Source organism: Tachysurus fulvidraco, chromosome 13, assembly GCF_022655615.1.
Source record: "Tachysurus fulvidraco isolate hzauxx_2018 chromosome 13, HZAU_PFXX_2.0, whole genome shotgun sequence".
Lineage (NCBI taxonomy): Eukaryota > Metazoa > Chordata > Actinopteri > Siluriformes > Bagridae > Tachysurus > Tachysurus fulvidraco.
In genome coordinates this window covers 11,306,899-11,325,744 of record NC_062530.1, presented here as the reverse complement: position 1 = coordinate 11,325,744, position 18,846 = coordinate 11,306,899, and the positions used below count along the sequence as shown (strand labels likewise).

Here is an 18,846-nt window from a genome sequence, read left to right as displayed (position 1 = left end):
TCAAAGCAACCTGGGCTTCCAGTACACCTCAGCAGTACCACAAGCTGATCGTCTATATGCCATGTCGCATTGACACAGTTATTTGTAAAAAAGGAGCTCCAACGAAATATTAAGTAAATAATCATACTTTACCCAGAAGTTTTACGTTTCTGTGTTGTAAAATATGTCTTTGATTATCTTATGATACTGGATTTTTTTATTTTTTTGAGTTGTGATCCATAATTATCAAAGAGAAAAGGCTTTTTATATTTATATATATATATATATATATATATATATATATATAGTTATTGATATATATATATATAGATATATAGATAGATAGATAGATAGATAGATAGATAGTTATTTGATATATAATATATTGGTTATTTGATCTCCTGCTGATTTTATAGATTTTCACCTTACATAGAAATGAACGGTCTACAATGTTTATGGTAGGTTTATTTTAATAGAAAGTGTCCAGAAAAAAAAAAACTTTAAAAAAACAGCTTTAAAGAAAGCTGTAAATTAAAAAAAAGTTGTGAAATATTTGACCATCTAACAAGCAGCAAGAATTCTGACCCAAACAGACCAGTTATGTTGTACATATGAGGTAAAATTAGTTCTGGCTCTTTAGTGCTCCTAATCATACTCCAACTCATTAACTGTTAAAAGACACATGGTACAGAATCAATCTCTTCCATTCAAACCTCTCCACCACCATGGGCAAGACCAAAGAGGGTGGGCATCAGTATTGGTGTGAGGAAATAGTATGGACAGCCTCACATTTAATTTGTGCTTAAAATGGATAAAATTACCTACAGGTGTATCACATCAGTTGCAAATTATTAGAACATTGTTTCAGAGTATTTTGAAGATGGCTTGGCTTAGTTAAACCTCAGATATTTAGTTTGGTTTTCTCTTAATTGTTGAAGTGAGAGGTATCACCATGGTAAGATCCACAAAGCTCTCTGAGGCCTTCAAAAGGAAAATTTTCTCTGCTTATGTGTCTGATAAGGAATATAAAAAGATCTCAAAAGAATTTGTAATCAGCCATTCCACTGTCCAGAAAATCATTTACTAGTGGAGAACATATAAAACAACATGACATGACCAGACAGACTGTCCAATCAAATCCACTTCAAGAGCAGACTTCAAGATGCATAAAGAAGTCTTCAAAAACCCAGAAATATCATTACGGGACGTTTTAGCAAGCTCTTGCTATAGTTTGTCAAAGTACATGAATCTACAATCAGAAAGAGACTGCACAACTTTAATTATCATGGGAGGTGTGCAAGGAAGGAAACCTTTGCTGTCTAAGAAAAACATGAGGGCAAGACTGAAGTTCGCCAAAGAACACAGAGACAAAGGCCAAGACTTCTGGAATAATATGCTTTGGACATGTGAGTCTAAAATTAAATTAATTGGAGGCCAGAAAAGTGTGCATAAACAAAATACAGCATTTCAGCAAAAGGAACCTCATACCAACTGTGAAACATGGAGGTGGAAATGTTACGGTTTGGGGATGTTTTGCTACAGCAGGACCTGGCCAGATCATCATCATAGAATCCACTATGAATTCTATATTGTATAAGAAGGTGCTTGAGTCTTTGTACATGTCAAATAAATTGAAGCTGAAGCAGAACTGGACCTTGAAACATGAAAATGACCTGAAACACCAGTAAATCCACCAAGGACTCACTGAACAGTAAAAAAACAGTTCTGTAATGGCCAAGTCAAAGCCCTGATCTACATCCTATTGAGATCCTGTGTAGTGATTTGAAACAGACTGTGCATGTGAGAAACTCCTCAAACATCACACAGCTGAAAGAATTCTTCATTGAAGAGTGAAAGAAACTTTTTTTCCAGTTGATGTCAGAAACTGGAAGATGGCTACAAGAAACATCTTATTGAGGTTATTTCAGCCAAAGGGGGAAATACTAGCTATTCGGGCATAGGGTGTCCTTATTTTTTCCTCAGTTTGGTGATTTCTTTTGTTTAATAAGTAAAAACAAATTGATTTTTATTGCTTGCATGCAATTACATCATTTTTATTATCAGGTACAAATTGAAACAAGAAATTGACATGACATTTCTTAATAAAGAACTGAATATGGGAGACCTCCAATATGGGGTGTCCTAATTTTTGTTGATGACTGTGTTTTTCCCCTTTCTTTTCTTAGATAATCGAATCATCTAATTCAGTAATCCTTTTCTTGCTTTCTACAGCCATACCGTGTACTCCAGGCTCTTAGGAGGTATGTTCGTGCAGAGAATAAGGACAGACAGCACACGATTCGTCACTATCAGCATGTGCTTTCCGTTGACCCTGAGAAGGCAACCCAGATGAAGTCCCAGGTTCTCTCTCTCACTCACTCACTCACTCACACACAATTATTTTATTTTATATATATAAGTTTTAAAGAAGTTGGAAGTTGTGTGGCTCAGAGAAAACTGTCAATCTCCAAGCCTCTGCTGGAGGGTAAAGCTTTTGGTTAGCTTGGTTGTTTTTAGAGATTTGATTGGGTGGAACCTTGGAATCAAAGCCAAAGACATGATTTGCATACTAGTCTTAACTCGTCATTGCATGTTTTTTTTTTTCTGGAGGGGAACAAGAAGCACAGAGAACTTTAGTCTTTGTGATCAGTATTACAAAATTTCACCTCCTTTTAAATGTCTTTGTTCACTAGTTTATTTGTTCATTTGGGCTCAGATCAGCTTTTATCTAGTAATCTCAGCCACATGTTGTATAACTGACTGAACATTTGAATTGGCAAGCACTGTTAGAGGATTTGGGTTTTATATAACCCAGTCTGTGCTTCTGTGTTAGTTGTTGTCTCAGGACTGTCTTCTAAATTCTTTCTAAGTTGCAAATTGCATTTTTCATAAAATCTAAATTGTATGATTTTGGCTGAGAATTAAGATAATTCGTATCTAATGCTCTTTAAACCCATTTCTTTTTATTTTTTTTATTTGTAGAAAGCGATTTATTCCTTTATTGGATTTAATTACAAAGCATGTGTAAACTTTACATCTTTAAACTGTAGGTTTATTTGTTCTTTCGTGTGGTATCTTCTACCGTTTTTGGCTTCTATAACATTTGGAAAATACGCACAGTGTGACAAAAGTCCAGTTTAGTCTCGTACATATGTTTTCTCAGATCTAACATAATCTATGTTTGTGACTTTGTGTTTGTAGTTGTAGACGTATGATAAACAAACAGTATTAAAACACATGGTTTCCTTAAATAGTTATTTTACCAAAGTATCAAAATCTTCTGCTCTCTTTTTCTGCTCTGGTACTAAAGACACTACAGTTTTTTTGTGGTCACTACAGTTTTTTGTGGTCCTTTACTTTTTGCCAAATGCTTGGCACTTAAGCTAAAACTTGTGTTTATACCAGTTTTGTACATATAGTCACACAGTTTTTTGTGCACTTTGCGGCTCAAAATGTGTGCAACCAGCTTGGGTTGTTAGGCTCTGTGGGGGTGGGGGGGGTGTGCACTAAAGAGAGAGCAGAAGAGATGGCCCATCTCTCAGATGGGTAGAAAGAAATTAGAGTTGAGGTATAAACAAAGGAAATTTGAAGTTGTGTTTTTAGGACAAACCTCAGTGTCAGTGCCATCTGCTGTTGGATTTTATGCATTGCATTAAAATGTAATGTATCACACCTGCAGTTATGCTGTATTCAAGTTACCCAGTTATTGTCAACATTTATGCCTTTGAAGTACAAAGAGGGGTATAGAAAAAAAGCTGAATACCTCCATGGTCATCTCTTATTATAAATATTAATGTAAATGTTTATAGAGTTTAAAAAGGGAACAGCAGATTCTTCAAGTTAGGCACAGGTTGGGCCTCTATTGTTCAAACGTGTTTGTCCAGAAAATTTCAAAGATGAGATTCGCAAGATGAGAGGGTTAGGTTTAGGGTGTGGATGAGATCCACAGATGAGATCTGTAAAATTTGGAGGCCAAGTCAATACCTTGACCTCTTTTGTCAGGTTCCTAAAATCATTACTAAACCATTTTTTGTAGTGGGGCATGGTGCATTTGTCCTGCTATAAGGGGCCACTTGGAATTAGGCAAGCTATCTTAGGCAGTGTGATGCTCTGGGCAGGGTGGGAAACCAATGGGTTCCGGCAATTATGTGGATGTAAATCTGTCATGTCCCACCTACCAGTCTGTCTAACTATCTCAGTTTGGCCCACAATTTGTTCACTCCGATCATTGTGTGTGCCTGATCCATCACCACTTGCTGGCTACTATATCCCACACCTTGGCTGATCATTGTATAACATAAAAAAGTGCTTCTGTGTTTACTGCTAATGCTCTGAGCAGTCATATTTATTTGGCATCACTTTATAAACAGGGACGGAACTCATAATTCCCACTCATAGGCCAAATGAACTCTGCAGGCCTTTTTTGACACATGTGACGTAACACTTTCTTCTGATTAGCTTAACTCTTTGAACTATTAATGCACATAACATGCTTTGAGGCATTTACTTTCCCAGTCTCAGACTTGTTCTGTATGCTTCTACCTCTGGGTACATTGTTGGACCCTTTCACACTCTTTCTTTTCCTTTCTTTTCTTTTCTTTGGATAAACCCTCAAACTATTTCTCGTTACTGGCTAACAGCTCATACCAGTCTGTGTGTTCAGATTCCTTTCTCGTCTGAATTTAGGGTGTGATAATGTTTTACGCATATGAACCTCCATATGACACGTATGTAGATTTACCACCAATTCTGATAGACTATTGCAGTATCGTGAGAATAAGGTTATGCTTATTATAAAACAAATCCTACACAATGTAGCTTTAATATGTCATATAATACACAAAAGTAATATTTAATACAAAAGAAAGCCTACCTAGTACATAAATGTGAAGCTGGTCACACATTGATTGTACATGTAATACAAGTGTTTGTGCATTCTAGGTGGTGACCCACCTGCGTGTGATTGAGGAGAGGATGAACCAGAGTCTGTCTCTGCTCTATAAGGTGCCCTATGTTGCAGACGAGATCCAGGATGAGATTGGTAAGTGTGTGTGAATTGAGGAAATGGTTTATACCCAGTAGTTAGTCGTGTGTGTGTGTGGATGCATAAACACATTCACTGTTCACTTTATAAGAATACCTGCACATTCATGCTGGTATCTAATTAGCCTTTCATGTGGACGTGTAAAAACATGCATTTAGTGGTCAAGAGATTCAGTTAATGTTCACATTAACTGAGCAATGACACACACAGCAATATAGGAGCCCATATGTTGTGTTTTTGCACCATAGGACACCCAAGAAAGCTTTGTTTTACTACATTTAAACATGCTCGTGTTGTGTTTAGAATCTGCATTACAACATCAGTGCATTGTAAGAGAGCCATATCACACTCATTTAGAATTTAACTAATTTAACAGTGACTTAAGCCCACATAACGAAAAAAAAGCTCACAGTATGGAAAATATCATTGTTTTATTGTATTTTTGTCAAAATAAATTATTATATGGGAAAAATATTCAAGGATATGGAAACTTTTGATCAGGGTTGTTTAGGTGATTTCAGTTATCACTAGTTTTTTGAAAAGGAGTCAAACAAGTGTGTGATAATTAATGACTTCAAATGGATGGATATAAATATATAGTGTGTGTGTGTGTGTGTGTGTGTGTGTGTGTATATATATATATATATATATACACACACACACACACACACACTTATGGATATAAATATGTAGTGCAACAGTACAGTGGGTGGAACAGAACATGACATTGTTGCCTCTTCATCCTGTCTGTCTCTTTATTCCTGATTTATTCACCAACATTCTACTTTCTGGTTCTCTATTGCTTTCATTTTCTGTGCTTTGCTTTTTCACACTTTTTTCTTATGCTCTCTCTCAGATGATCTTCAGGAGCAGAAGGCAGATATAGATCTATTCCTTTCCGCAGAGTCACAACCTGATGTCACCGTCTCTTCTGAGGAAAGTGTGGAGATCCCGTCTTTCAAGGGCAAACCCTTTCGCCCTTTCCAGGTCAACACCCTGGGCTCACAGTCTGAACCTGAAGGTAAGTTCCTGTCAATACTTCTTTTAAATTTACTTTTTCAATTCTACCTACTGCTCTTCTACTCAAATTTTTTCAAGAATGTATCATTAATGCTGGTTAGTCAGGAATATTATTTCCAAGACTTCTGGGCTGTGCGATGGAGTGTCAGGAGGCTTTTGGGATGAACTGAAGCTTGAGCACTGTCTTCTAAGAGCTTGCCTTTGGCAATCTGATGCTGCTTTCTGCATGTTCACTTAAAATACCAAGCATTTTTAGCTGAAATCTTTTTTGGCTTTCTTTCAGTTGTTAGGCACGGCTAGATAATCCTGTTCTCTTGGGTTTCTTTTCTTCCCTTCCAATTCCTATCTTTGTTTTTCTTTTTTCCTCTGCTTCTCACAATACCTAGGCGATCTCTCTGATCCCCCACGTGCCTTCAAGAAAGGTGGGTCTTTTATAGCTGGTTGTCTTGTCAAGCCATTGCTTCCTTAACACTTGTCTTTCATTGTTGCTTTTTTTCTCAGTTATATTTCCCCAATTTATTCTCTATTTGCTGCTTTCAGGATTGTTTCCTTTGTTGTATATCTTGTCTTCCTTTAGAACTGACTGCTTACCTGATTATTTGTCCATTACCTTTGTGTCTCATTCAACCTCCCCTCCTCTGTTGGCTTAAAAGATTTTAACATTTTTTTTAAATTGCTTGGTTTGTTAGTTGGTTGGTTAGTGTTCATCAGGTGTTTTTGGTGCTCCCATTGCAAGATATTTGAGTTTCTAAATACTTAATGACTGCTCAAAACAATCTGGCCATAGACCTTGCACACAAAAAAAATGCCAAACACGTATGGGTTGTAGAAGACACATTAAAAACTCACATTGTACATATAGAATAATGGCTCTGGGTTATGTCAGTAAATAAGTGGTAAGTTTCTGTAACTTTGTTACCTAGATATATTGTATATATGTATAAGCTATAGTGTAATTTGATTTTGTTAAAAAAATAAGTGGGCAAATTCCAAAAGACTTGTTTATAGCTTTAAAGAGAAAAGAAGTCTGGTTTCAGGTCTGATTCCAGCTATTTCTTGCTAAATAGTTGAGGCATTTTCTTTGTTCACCATTTTGGCTGGATGTTAGTTAGGGATGCACCGAAATGAAAATTCTTGGCCAAAACTGAAAAAGAGGAAAGCAAAACCGAAACACAAAGAAATTGCATTTATGGCTATGACTGTCTACCATAACCTTACTAAAATCAAGGCATTTCAATTGCTCAAATTTAATATTAAAGTTTCAAAGAATAAATCAATTACAAATTATGAAAATATTTATTTATAGCACATTGTAACAATGCACAGGATAAAACTTAAATCCATCCATCCATCCATCCATCTTCTACCGCTTATCCGGGGCCGGGTCGCAGGGTCTAAGCAGGGATACCCAGACTTCCCTCTCCCCATATACTTCCTCCAGGTCTTCCGGGGGAATACTGAGGCGTTCCCAAGCCAGCCGAGAGACATAGTCCCTCCAGCATGCCCTAGGTCTTCCCCGGGGCCTCCTCCCGGTTGGACATGCCCGGAACACTTTCCCAGGGAGGCGTCCAGGAGGCATCCGAAACAGATGCCCGAGCCACCTCAGCTGACTCCTCTCGATGTGGAGGAGCAGCGGCTCTACTCTGAGCTCCTCCCGAGTGACTGAGCTCCTCACCCTATCTCTAAGGGAGCACCCAGCCACCCTGCGGAGGAAACTCCTTTCGGCCGCCTGTATCCGGGATCTCGTCCTTTCGGTCATGACCCAAAGCTCATGACCATAGGTGAGGGTAAGAACGTAGATCGACTGGTAAATAGAGAGCTTCGCCTTGCGGCTCAGCTCTTTCTTCACCACAACAGATCGGTATATCGACCGCATCACTGCAGAAGTCAATCCGCCTGTCGATCTCCCGCTCCATCCTTCCCTCACTCGTGAGCAAGACCCCAAGATACTTAAACTCCTCCACTTGAGGCAGGAGCTCTCCACCAACCTGAAGGGGGCAAGCCACCCTTTTCCGACTGAGAACCATGGCTTCGGACTTGGAGGTGCTGATTCTCATGCCCGCCGCTGCAAACCGTCCCAGTGCAAGCTGAAGGTCCTGATTTGAGGAAGCCAGCAGGACAACATCATCTGCAAAAAGCAGAGACGAAATCCTGTGGTCCCCAAACCGCACTCCCTCCGGCCCCAGACTGCGCCTAGAAATCAAGTCCATATAAGTAATGAACAGGACCGGTGACAAAGGGCAGCCCTGTCGGAGTCCAACATGCACCGGGAACAAGTCTGACCTCCTGATCCGGTCATATAGGGACCGGACAGCCCTTAACAGAGGGCCCCGAACCCCATACTCCCAGAGCACCCCCCACAGGTCACCACGAGGGACACAGTCGAATGCCTTCTCCAGATCCACAAAGCACATGTGAACTGGTTGGGCAAACTCCCATGAACCCTCTAGCAACCTGGCGAGGGTATAGAGATGGTCCAGTGTTCCACAACCGGGACGAAACCCGCATTGTTCCTCCTGAATTCGAGGTTGGACTATCGGCCGAATTCTCCTCTCCAGTACCCTGGCATAGACTTTTCCGGGGAGGCTGAGGAGTGTGATCCCCTATAGTTGGAACACACCCTCCGGTCCCCCTTCTTAAACAGAGGGACCACCATCCCAGTCTGCCAGTCCAGAGGCACTGTCCCCAACCTCCATGCGATGTTGCAGAGGCGTGTCAACCAAGACAGCCCCATAACATCCAGAGACTTGAGGTGCTCATGGCGGATCTCATCCACCCCCGGTGCCTTGCCACTGAGGAGATTCTCAACTACCTCAGTGACCTCAGCTTGGGGAATCGATGAGTCCACAACTGAGCCCCCGCCCTCTGCTTCTTCAGTGGAAGACATGTCGGTGGGGTTGAGGAGAACCTCGAAGTATTCCTTCCACCGTCCGAGGATGTCCAGAGTCGAAGTCAGCAGATTCCCACTCCCACTGTAAACAGTGTGGGCAGGGCACTGCTTCCCCTCCTGAGGCGCCGGACGGTTTGCCAGAATTTCTTCGAGGCCAACCGATAGTCCTTCTCCATGGCCTCACTGAACTCCTCCCAGAGCTCGCTTGGCCCTTCGGTACCTATCAGCTGCCTCCGGAGTCCCCCGATCCAACCAGGTTCGATAGGACTCCTTCAGCTTGACGGCATCCCTTACTTCCGGGGTCCACCACCGGGTTCGGGGATTGCCACCACAGCAGGGACCGGAGACCTTACGGCCACAGCTCCGAGCGGCCGCGTCGACAATGAAGGTGGAGAACATGGTCCACTCTGACTCAGTGTCTCCAACCTTCCTCGTGATCTGGTTGAAGCTCTGCCGGAGATGGGAGTTGAAGATCTCTCTTACCAGAGACTCTGTCAAACGTTCCCAGCAGACCCTCACAGTACGTTTGGGTCTGCCAAGTCTGTCCAACTTCCTCCCCTGCCATCGGATCCAACTCATCACCAGGTGGTGATCAGTTGACTGCTCCGCCCCTCTCTTTACCAGAGTGTCCAAGACATACGGCCGGAGGTCAGATGAAACAACCACAAAGTCGATCATCGACCTCCGACCTAGGGTGTCCTGGTGCCATGTGTACTGATGGATGGACACCCTTATGCTTGAACATGGTGTTCGTTATGGACAAACTGTGACTAGCACAGAAGTCCAATAACCACACTTTCCAGCACCAGCACTTTCCAGCACCCCTTCCAAACACGCCAAGAAGGTCGGGTACTCTACACTGCCATTTGGCCTGTAAGCACAAATAACCGTGAGAGACCTATCCCCGACCTGAAGGCGCAGGGAAACGACCCTCTCGTTCACCGGGGTGAACTCCAACACATGGTTGCTGAGCTGGGGGGCTATGAGCAAGCCCACACCAGCCCGCCGCCTCTCACCATGGGCAACTCCAGAGTAGTAGAGAGTCCAGCCTCTGTGCGTTCAGAACAAGTGCAACTGCTTAAAGATAAGACAATATTTTCACTGTAGGCCTACAACATAAGTGTATCAAAACAAAGACTCCCATAGCCCATATGTTAACTGTAGAACTTTAACAACAACACATGTACCAAGAAATGCAGATGCACAAAGTGGATAATAAATATTTAAACACTAGACAAGTCCATTCTACTTCTTGAGGTAAAGTGGCAGGTTTTTCTTGATGAAGCTTCTCTGCTTTATCACAGTGAAGTCTGTTCCTCTTCTCATCGAGAACATGGGCTGCTGCACTGAACAGTCTTTTGCTGTCAGTGCTTGTGCACAGAACAGACAAGTACTTGCGTACCAACTTTGCCAGGTCAGTAAAGCGGCCGTGATTATTTTTCCAGTACAGGAAAGCGGCCGTGATTATTTTTCCGCCACAGACGGAGTGCGTGTGCTCGGAGGGGATTTGCTTTTCTGTGCCATGTTCCTCTCGTATTCAGCATAGCAATCGGGATGTTTAGATTGTAGGTGATAAATTAAACTCGACGTGGAGAAAGTCTTTGCAGACGCACCACCTCTTGAAATTTCGGCATTACATATTTTGCAAATTGCCATCCGTGGGTCTTTCTCCGATATACTGAAATACATCCACACCGCAGACATGTTGCTTCAGACAACCACGTGCAGGCCGTGGTTTCTGTTTGCGTCATCACAACAAACTGTTTCGGCTGTGTTGCTTCGGTGATCAAAGTCTTTCGGCCAAAAACCGAAAATGCACTTTTGGGCCATTTTGTCCGGAAATTTTTGGTGGCCGAATATTCGGTGCATATCTAATGTTAGTGAAAGTGACAATTTATCCTCATCCTGGAGTTTGTATCATTACGCATATTGTTTAGCTTTGAAACTTGAGGGTGATTAATTGTAGGCTTTTGTCTTTTTATGTTTATATTTAAAACTTATTATATCAGGCAGGATTGAGTCATCTGGGATATCTGATATGTAAACATACTTAATGTGTATCTTATATTTACTGGTTTGTTTGGATGGCATGCTAATATTAATAGCATGATGATGAAAAAAATAATAGTAAAATGCATAGATTAGTTAATGGTAATAACCAATAAACCTGTAAGTTGTGATTAAGGGGACAAATTCTGACTGAACTGGCTGTTTTTTGTTACATGAAGAACATTGAAAAACCTAATATTGTTTGTGTTGGTCTCATGATTCTTTATATTTGAATACATCGAAATGTAGAGATAACATCTAATGTCAGCTTTATCGTTGTTGTTTTTTTTTTTGTAGGCTCTGGAATGATAAATGGTCTGGATGGTTTGATTGGAGCGGAGGAGAGAGTTATCAACAGCAACAACAAGATTGGTGACAATGAGGTGAAAAACTCATGGCTTTTCTATCATAGTACACATTCATCAAATTAAACTCTATCCTAGAAAACTAACTTTGTATACACTAAATGGCCAAAGATTTGTGGACACCAATTTTGCATGTGAAGTGAGTGTCTTTCCTAAATATTTGAAGTACAGTATTCTTTAAGATGTCTTTGTATGTAGTTGCATCAAAATCTCCCATCACTGGAACTAAGAGGTCCAAACATGTTCCACCATGACAAAATTAAATGAATGAATTTGCTCTGCACTTTAACATTTACTGGCAATGTTTATGTACATTCATTTGTTATTTTATATTTTACATTTTCTACACCTTTCACATATACCATTTATTCATTCCCATATAATACTATTTTGCATCCTTAAATCATTCAATCATTCAAACCATTTTGAATATGACACTAATCATTGCGTTATATTTTCCTTATTTCTTTCTAATACCTACATCCTTGTTCTAGCCTTATGACTGGGATGCACTTGACTGAGTATTGTGTTGTCTGTATGCATGCCACCTTGCCTCTTTCTGTAAACCTAGAGGTTTGTGCAGGAAACCTGAAAATCTGTAGAAACATTCAGATTCTGAGTGTGGGCCTGTGTGGTATTTGGGTTAAAACATTCTGCTAGAGATGATGGTGTCATAATTATGTCTTGGCTTTACGATCAGGGCACAGACAGATGAATGAAATAACGCTTATTTTTTGAGCAGTGTACAGTGCATCTGGAAATTAAGCAAACACTTAATCATCACAGTATAACCGTAAGTCAGGTAAAATTCAGATATAGCAATCTGTCCAGTACGACGCACAGGTGATTTTGATTCACCTGCTTGGGTGCAACTGAAAGTGATGAGTGCACTGGATAGGCAACACCAAGACAACCCACCAAAATGCAATGATTTTGCAAGTGGTGGCCACAGAAAATTGCTCTCATCCTACGTGACCTGATTTTGTCTCTAGATTTGTGGGGTTTTTTAATGTCCTTGTCACTTCTTGTAGCAGGAGGCAGTACCTGCAACCCAGCAGGTTGCACAGGTAGTCTAGCTCCTCCAGGGTGGCACATCCATACATGCCTCCTCAAGGAGGTTTGTTGTGTCTCACACCAGAGTTTCAAGAACATGGACAAGACACCACGAAACAGGAAGTTAGCAGGACCCGTATCTGCTTCTACAGTATGTGAAGAGGATCATGATCACAACAAAATGAATGTTGAGATGCCCTGGAGAATATTTTGCTGTCTGCATCATCCAGCATGACCTGGATCCATAATGGTGTGGGGAAGAATATCCAATGGAATCATGTTTCATCCTGGGCTTGATGTGGCCAGAGTGTGTAGGTGGCTTCTGGATGATGAAGTCATTGATACCATTGATTGGCCCTCAGGTTTCCCAGTCTTGAATGCAACGTATAACCTCTGGGGCCTTTTGTATCTGAGCCACCAATCTGCCACAGACTGCGCAGGAGCTCACTGATTAGGAGATCTAGGTCTAAGAGGAAGTCCCTAGGACACCATCCACCATCTCACTAGGAGCATGCCCAGAAGTTATTGGGTGTGCAAACAGGCACATGGGGGTTACTTGCATGATGAGTTGCGACGATCTTATAATTTACATTTTTTACTTGATTGATGATTTTGCTTCCATTGCTCATTGCATTCTGTTCTCAGCAAATTGTATATAACGTATATAAGTAAAGATTTTTAACCTGAATATTTTGTTCCTTGAGATCCAGTGTGCTAAGTGTTCCTTTTTGAGCAGTGAATATAGTTTATTCATATATTTTTATATCTCTGGACTTCCCAGTTCCTATGTAGATTGTGTCTAGGGAGTATAAGCTAGTGAATGCTGTAAATGATTTCTTGAGATCCTCCACTTCACTGAACAGCTTTGGGATAAAATGGAAAGTCAACTGACACTCCATGCCTCCTCACTTGTCATCAGCAGTGTTGTAATGTAACGGAGTAAAAATACTTTGTTACTGTACTTAAGTAGTAATTTCACGTATCTGTACTTTACATCGCTATTTAAATTTGTCAACTTTCACTTTTACTCCACCACATTTCCGAAATGAAATGTATACTTTTACTCCGTTATATTTCCAATAAGGATCTTTGTTACTCGTTACTACAAAATAAAATCATAAGAAATGTGTGCGACTGTAATAAGGGAGGTTTGGCGAATCACTGCTCCTAGATTGCATTACGCACGTACGCATGCTCCACGGAGAAGCACAGGTACGCACAGCGTGCACGCGCAGTCAGCTGGAGGCGTTTATCTATAACGGCGGCAACCAAAAGCAGTGAAATGTCACTATTCTTATTACCAGAGTTGATAGCACAAACAATATATTAATGCAATATCAATACTAAATAAAAATAACATTTATTGATTTGGTTTTTGTCTTGTGAATATTTTTTTATATTAATGACTGCATTCATTGGACACACTGTTTGTAGAGAATGCACACATACATGAACTGATTTGATTCAAGACTGGCATCATTACATCATGCATAACATTTTGGTGTCCATTTTTGCCATTTAATAATGCCATAACTTTTGGCTTACTATGTAGTCATATAATATATAATATAAAACTCTTCTTGCTTTAAATTCTCATTGAGGGCTAAAACCCCTAAAGATGAAACCCTAGAACCACCCCTGCTCTTATGCTTACCGAAAATTACTGAAATTTTACTTTTTACTTTTACTTCAAATACTTAAGTACATTAAATATCAGAAAATTACTTTTGATACTTAAATACAGTAAATATCAGATACTTTAAGACTTTTACTTGAGTAATATTGTAAAAGGTGACTTTCACTTCTACCAAAGTCTTTTTCTAGTACGATACTTGTACTTTTACTCAAGTATTGCTTTTTAATACTTTATACAACACTGATCATCAGTGCCCATTTTCACACATGTTTTTCTGGCTGAACTGGCAAAGATCCCAACAGCTACATTTCAAATTTTATTGGAAATCTTTCCCAAAAGAATGAAGGCTATTGTAAGAGGGGCAAACTCCAAATTGATGCCCCCGAATGGAATGTCTGCATACTGTTGGATATGTCTAAATACCATCGTGTGCCACTTTGGTATTAACCCCTCACTAATGCATGCGTAAAGCAGCTTGGAATATGGCCCAGACTGCCTAATTACTAAACTCCCAGAGTAAATAATTTCAGCTGCCTGTCTCTGTTGACAGGTGATTGATGATTCAATGGGTGTTAAGGAAGTGGTTTACAGTGCTAAGAAAGTCAGCATTTTGAATGTTGAACCTCTGGTGAGTATTTTTCCCCTCCACTCCTTGGTACAGAGTTTTACAAGGACTATTTTTGCCAGTTTGTTGTCTGTGTATACAGTCCCCTCTGAAAGTTAGAGGTAGTCCCCTTTGTTTTGTTTTTACTATACATTGAAGACATTGAGTTTGCAATCAAAAAATGAATGACAGGATAGCTTATAACATATAGCTTTCTTTTCCTTATATTTCCTAACCACCCAGATTTAAGGTTTGAAGATTTTGAACAGATAGTCTTAGTAAATTAAGTAAATTAAAGTTAACACCTTTTATATCCCTTGCTTGTAATAACTGCATCAAGTCAATGAGCCAGTTGCATCAAAATACAGTTGCATTCTTCTTTTGTGCTGCTGGATTTATCCAGTCTAAAATCTCTCATTGTTTTTGAATCTCTCGAATGTTTGCCCCTATTATGAAATCTTTTGTTGAGACAGCTGTGTGTTTTGGGTTTTGCTGCATGATTAAGTTCTTAACAATTAGATGCTTGTCTCTCGGGGTCCATCAATAAAGTACAGTGATCCTGTTTCAGAAGCAGCCTTGCAAACCCTGCCTATTGAAGGTTGTTGATGTCAACAACCCCTTTCTTGGCCATCTTGTTCATTGTCTTCTTATTATGCCAGACATTACAATTTGTTATATAGACTATGCCCAAAGCTAGATTTTCACTCTTTTCTTTGCTTTAAAATGACTTGCATTTCTCCCATAGGTGGCTCTTTGGTCTTTACTGTATGTTGGTTTGTTTATTTAAAATACATTTTTAACAGGAGATACCCACAGTAAAATAGGAATATTAAGACACTTAATTTGCTTAAATATTAAATATAATATTTAATATTAAATATAATATTGCAACAAGAAACATGTTCCACTGCTTCTGATCACTTAATTACTTTTGATCACATCTAGGTATATGGCTGCAGTTTATAACGAGAACAAAAGAATTAGCCTTGCTGTTCCAATACTTTGTGCACACACACACATGCACACACAAGTTCAGTCATTACTATAATGATGTGAGAAAGACACCTAGACTATTTTATTATGGCACAAAATAAGTATCAACTTATCAATTTACGTTTCCAGAAAGCATGATTTGAGTGTATTGCACGTGTGTATGAATGAACACGTTCTCTACTTTCCATGCATTTACAAAGTTCATCTTCCATCCATTACAATCTTAGTGAATCTATTCAATTCTGCATATACAAGCACTTAATGGCTGTTCTCTATGACCCAATATTTACCTTCCTTCTTGGAGTTAAACCCACTTTCTGGTCACAAGCACAACCCTTTAACCACCAAGAAATAAAGAAATTGGTGATGATATTGCTTCAATATAAATAATAATCTATGACATATATATTATCATGTTTTATCAGTTTTATATTCTTTACATTGACTAGAATGAACTGTATACTACACTGAGCAGTCTATGGACAATGTATGTTTTATATATAATTGATATTTAATTTGGTCAGAATCAGAAATGATATGCTTGCTAGGAACAAGTTTCATTGTCAAAGTTCATATAACATGCTATGTGTGAAGGAGCTCCTGAATTCATTCAGACAGTACTGCAGTTTAGCTTGGTGTATAATCCTTTCCATTTCAGCATTTTCAAATGAACTGCAAGGTGGTTTACATCATTTCACAGGATGCACTGCTTTTTTCCTCCCTGTGTATTGTATTTTTCTTTCCCTGTGTTATGTATTTTAACAATCCTGCTTAATGTCTGGAGAATATCAGATGCTAAGCAAACTGTACTGAGATACCAATATCTGCTTCAAAATGTTTTCTAATTTGAACTTTATTTCCAGCACTCAAAAACACATATAACATTGAATTTTACACAGATTATGATGGTGAAAGCAATCAGATAGAAAAATAAGGTTGATTAACAGAGAATTAAGTGACTAAATAGGTTTGTTCTGCTTGAGGGTATTTCTGATTAAAGGGTTTACATATTAAATATATTACTTAATACTATTTTTTACATAACATTTCCAATTATGATTATTCATATTGCACTTTGTGTAAACATAGCAAAATGTCTTCATTTGAACATATATAAATGTCTAAATTTGAACATATATATGGAAAAGATTTTGCCAAACTCTGAATGTAAGTATACTTCTGGTTTGTTTCTGTTTTAACAGTTTAGTCACAAAGGGAACCATGAGATATTTCGCCCCCTAGAAGATTTTAACTTTCAGATTGGTACTCTGATTTACTTTCTGGTGATTACAGTTGCTATAGCTACTGTGATTGTGATCGGTCTGGTCCGTCTAAGAAAGATGCAGTATGGCACCATCAGCCATGGAATTGTGGAGGTCAGTCTGAAACACACACACAGGCTTCTTTTAACATTAGGCAAATGGGATAACATTGAAAAGTGTATGGATTTGTATTTGTGTAGAAATCATTTAATATGATAAATTTGGTTTTTTTTTGTTTGTTTGTTTTTGTTTTTTGTAAAGGTTGATCCTATGTTGAGTCCTGAGGAGCGTCACCTGTGCAAGATGCAGAACCATGGCTATGAAAACCCCACCTACAAATACCTGGAGCATGGTGAACATACTACTGACCAATAATATAACTGTGCTCTTAGAATCAGAATTGCATATTGAATTCATTAAGATTCCAAATCAAGTTATTTAACACTGCTACTAGTTCCATTATTGCAACTGCTGTATCATGGAGCTCTGTTTATAATCATAAACTGAATCTTTTAAATGGTAATGTATTGAATTTTTAAATCTAATTAGGAATCCTCTGATAAATCTGATTATGAAAACCTTTTGGATTTTCCTTTCAGTAGCTTGCTTGTACATGCAGGTTATTTGTACCAACTTAAATGTATAGTAATTCAAGATAAGAAAATGAGTGAGTTTATTTCTTTTATTTTATGTACTTTAGTATTATAACGATATTAAAGATAGTATAAAGCAGGTGTTCCATTTCTTCATCGTTATTTTCTGAATGTTGTCATTTATGGACAGGTTTGGTTAGTTAAACTGTCTGTTGCTGCCACCTGTACAACTTGTCATAAGCCTGTTGAACTTTTGCGTATATTGAGTGATGAGAAGGTCAGCAGCCCAGGCATGCTTGCTTTGTATCAAGGGAAAAAGAATTGTTTCAGAACGCATATGTTAGTCACTACATTTGGTCAAAATTGTATACATTTAAGACTGTGGGTGTTGATTATATTAAGGAAGAGTGGATTATGGTTAAAAGCATACAGTAATTTTAATGTAATTTATCATACATGCACATGCATGCACATGTGACACTTCAAACATTCTAACTGACTATTTGAGAAATTGACTAGTGCTAAACATGACTACATTTAGGCACTCAAGAACATTTACTGATTCCATCCTTAATGATTTTTCACAAAAGATCAGTCCGTTTTTGAAACTAGTAAGATGCTGGTTGCTGATTGCGGGAAAAAAAAGTGTGATGAGACCTAGGAGCTGGACACCTCCATGCAGCATATTTGGATCTTTCTTAAATCTGGTGAAATTCTACAAAAAAGATTTTAACATTTTGCTTTTTTTATTTATCACTGTTTTTAAAGTTCATCATTGTTTGTTTCTTTTTTCTTCCTGTGGCTGTCATTATGCACCCAAATGGCTTTCTTGAACACTGTATTTGCCTGCTTGATTGTGGGAAGGGTAAGGGGACATTAATATAAGATGGATATATTGGTGGAAATGTATTTGATTCCTTGAAAACAACTTTGTGGTTACAGGCAGGAAACATCAATAAAGTCATTTCCATAGTAACATGGTCTGCTGCAATTTTCTGATTCTCCTGTTCGGCTTTGTTTTTATTTTAATGTTATTTCAAGGTTATTTCACTCATTACAGAGATATTTTAGTAGTATATTATGGCAGTGTTATTGTGATAGAAGCAAAATTAATTTATAAAATTACAAACCTCTGTTCTGGTAAGTAATCTGAAGTATACTACAGTTCAGTATCTGCAGTTACAGTTGCCATTTTTCTCTGTGATTAGTGTACTGTATGCAAAACTGTTGGAAGTGCGGTACAAAGACATTTCTGTGTTTTTAAGTGGTACTATCCACAGCAATTTTGTATATTTAGGCCATTCTAGCCTGTGGGATGCCATCCTCAGTGTCAGCAAACCACAACCAGAGGTATGGTA

General features: G+C 38.8%; 1 protein-coding gene across 4 annotated transcripts in view; it reads left to right on the top strand.

Moving 5' to 3' along the window:
• The window catches only part of aplp2 (amyloid beta (A4) precursor-like protein 2), a 72,382-nt gene extending 53,918 nt beyond the window's left edge, over positions 1–18,464 (top strand). Inside the window, exons 11-18 of one of the 4 annotated variants that reach the window (XM_047822284.1) lie at positions 2,212–2,340; positions 4,921–5,020; positions 5,880–6,044; positions 6,430–6,465; positions 11,280–11,365; positions 14,587–14,664; positions 16,836–17,009; positions 17,157–18,464. In XM_047822284.1, the coding sequence (XP_047678240.1) occupies positions 2,212–2,340; positions 4,921–5,020; positions 5,880–6,044; positions 6,430–6,465; positions 11,280–11,365; positions 14,587–14,664; positions 16,836–17,009; positions 17,157–17,270 (882 nt within the window). In that variant the 3' untranslated portion in view covers positions 17,271–18,464. The remainder of the gene's footprint in view (positions 1–2,211; positions 2,341–4,920; positions 5,021–5,879; positions 6,045–6,429; positions 6,466–11,279; positions 11,366–14,586; positions 14,665–16,835; positions 17,010–17,156) is intronic. The other 3 variants (XM_047822286.1, XM_047822287.1, XM_047822288.1) reach the window with 3 other exon arrangements.
• Positions 18,465–18,846: the final 382 nt, after the last annotated feature.